Raw genomic sequence first — 1,313 nt, forward strand, 5'->3', positions numbered from 1 at the left:
TCATAAAAAATACAGGGTATAATCGGATTAAACCAAACATTTTATACTTTGTGACAAAATGTTACAGTGATGGTATAAAACAAAAAAGAGGTCTAACAAAATACATGCAGTTAATTCATCTTAGCGAATAACACTTAGTACAACACTTTTGTTTTAATTCCATAACTCTAATGGATAACAATATCCTAGACAACACGAGTAGGGTAATTACCTCCGAATAGAAAGGTCAAGGTTATCTGCAACTATGATTTATAATGGATACAAACTAAAGCTCCTCAAATGATAGACAAGGTAGATCCCAATGACAGACAATAGTTGGGAATGCAAAACAATCCATCCCGCCATGTCCTCTGCGATTAGTTTTCTCATTACCAATGTCCCCTAACCACTGATATCTATTTCTCCCCGTTCACTTTTCTATCCCCAACTCACTTCCTCTCACCTTGTTCCATCCTTTGCTGTACCCTTGCTTTGCTGTCAGAACAACAGTGCAGGTCCAGCTGAAGGCCAGGGGACTGTGTGGCCCTTTGACAAAGTGCCTCTGCCCACCGCCTAATGACTCCTCCGCCACAGGGAGACTCAAGGGGGGAGAAGATGAGAGGGGAGGAGGAAGTGGAGAGGAAGTACCTGTAGGTTTCTTACACTTGCTTGGAAAAGTGTGCGGTTTTTCTTCTTCCTCCAAAGTCAGTAGGAGCGGTAAATGTTGGAAAGCAAATTGAACAGCCCTCTGAGAGGTTTTATTAAATGAATCTAGAGAAAATGAAACGTTGCCTAACCTTTATAAGCACTCTTGTTCTGGAGTTCTTTCTTTCTTTATTTCTTAGACACACTCTTTTTGTCTCCGTCTCGCACACGACATCAATAAGCACCAATGACCATCATCCATTTAAAAACATTTACCCATTAGTGCTTTTACCTACATAGTTTACTATTCATTGAGACCCATGTTTATACCCATATATATTTATATATATGCTGTTAATACTGTATGAACTTTAACTTTTTGACATCGGTCATATGTTTTATATGTCATACTTGTATTTTATTATATATATATAATATATTATATACAGGGGTGCACATAACTGGTACGCATGCGCGGCAACAATTCGAAATGCGTACCGTCTCTTGTGTCACAAAGCGCATTTGGTACCGACGTACTTGTGAAGCTTTTCCAGAAGGCGGTTAGATCACCGGACGACAGAGTCGGTCTCCGTGTGCACAGACAGGGCTGCTGTTAACGTCGGTCTGTACAGCAGCACTGCGCTAAAACAGCTGATCACAACGTTCACACGCTCTGTGGTCACGAAGCT

General features: G+C 40.7%; 1 protein-coding gene across 1 annotated transcript in view; it reads left to right on the forward strand.

The window, feature by feature from the left end:
* The first annotated feature begins 555 nt into the window (after positions 1-555).
* Positions 556-1,313, forward strand: part of LOC104950346 (nuclear receptor corepressor 2-like) — a 40,665-nt gene continuing 39,907 nt past the window's right edge. Inside the window, exon 1 of the mRNA XM_010776857.1 lies at positions 556-629. Within this exon, the coding sequence (XP_010775159.1) occupies positions 556-629 (74 nt within the window). The remainder of the gene's footprint in view (positions 630-1,313) is intronic.

This window comes from Notothenia coriiceps, unplaced genomic scaffold (genome assembly GCF_000735185.1).
Source record: "Notothenia coriiceps isolate Sejong01 unplaced genomic scaffold, NC01 NC01_scaffold00000339, whole genome shotgun sequence".
Taxonomy (NCBI): Eukaryota; Metazoa; Chordata; class Actinopteri; order Perciformes; family Nototheniidae; genus Notothenia; species Notothenia coriiceps.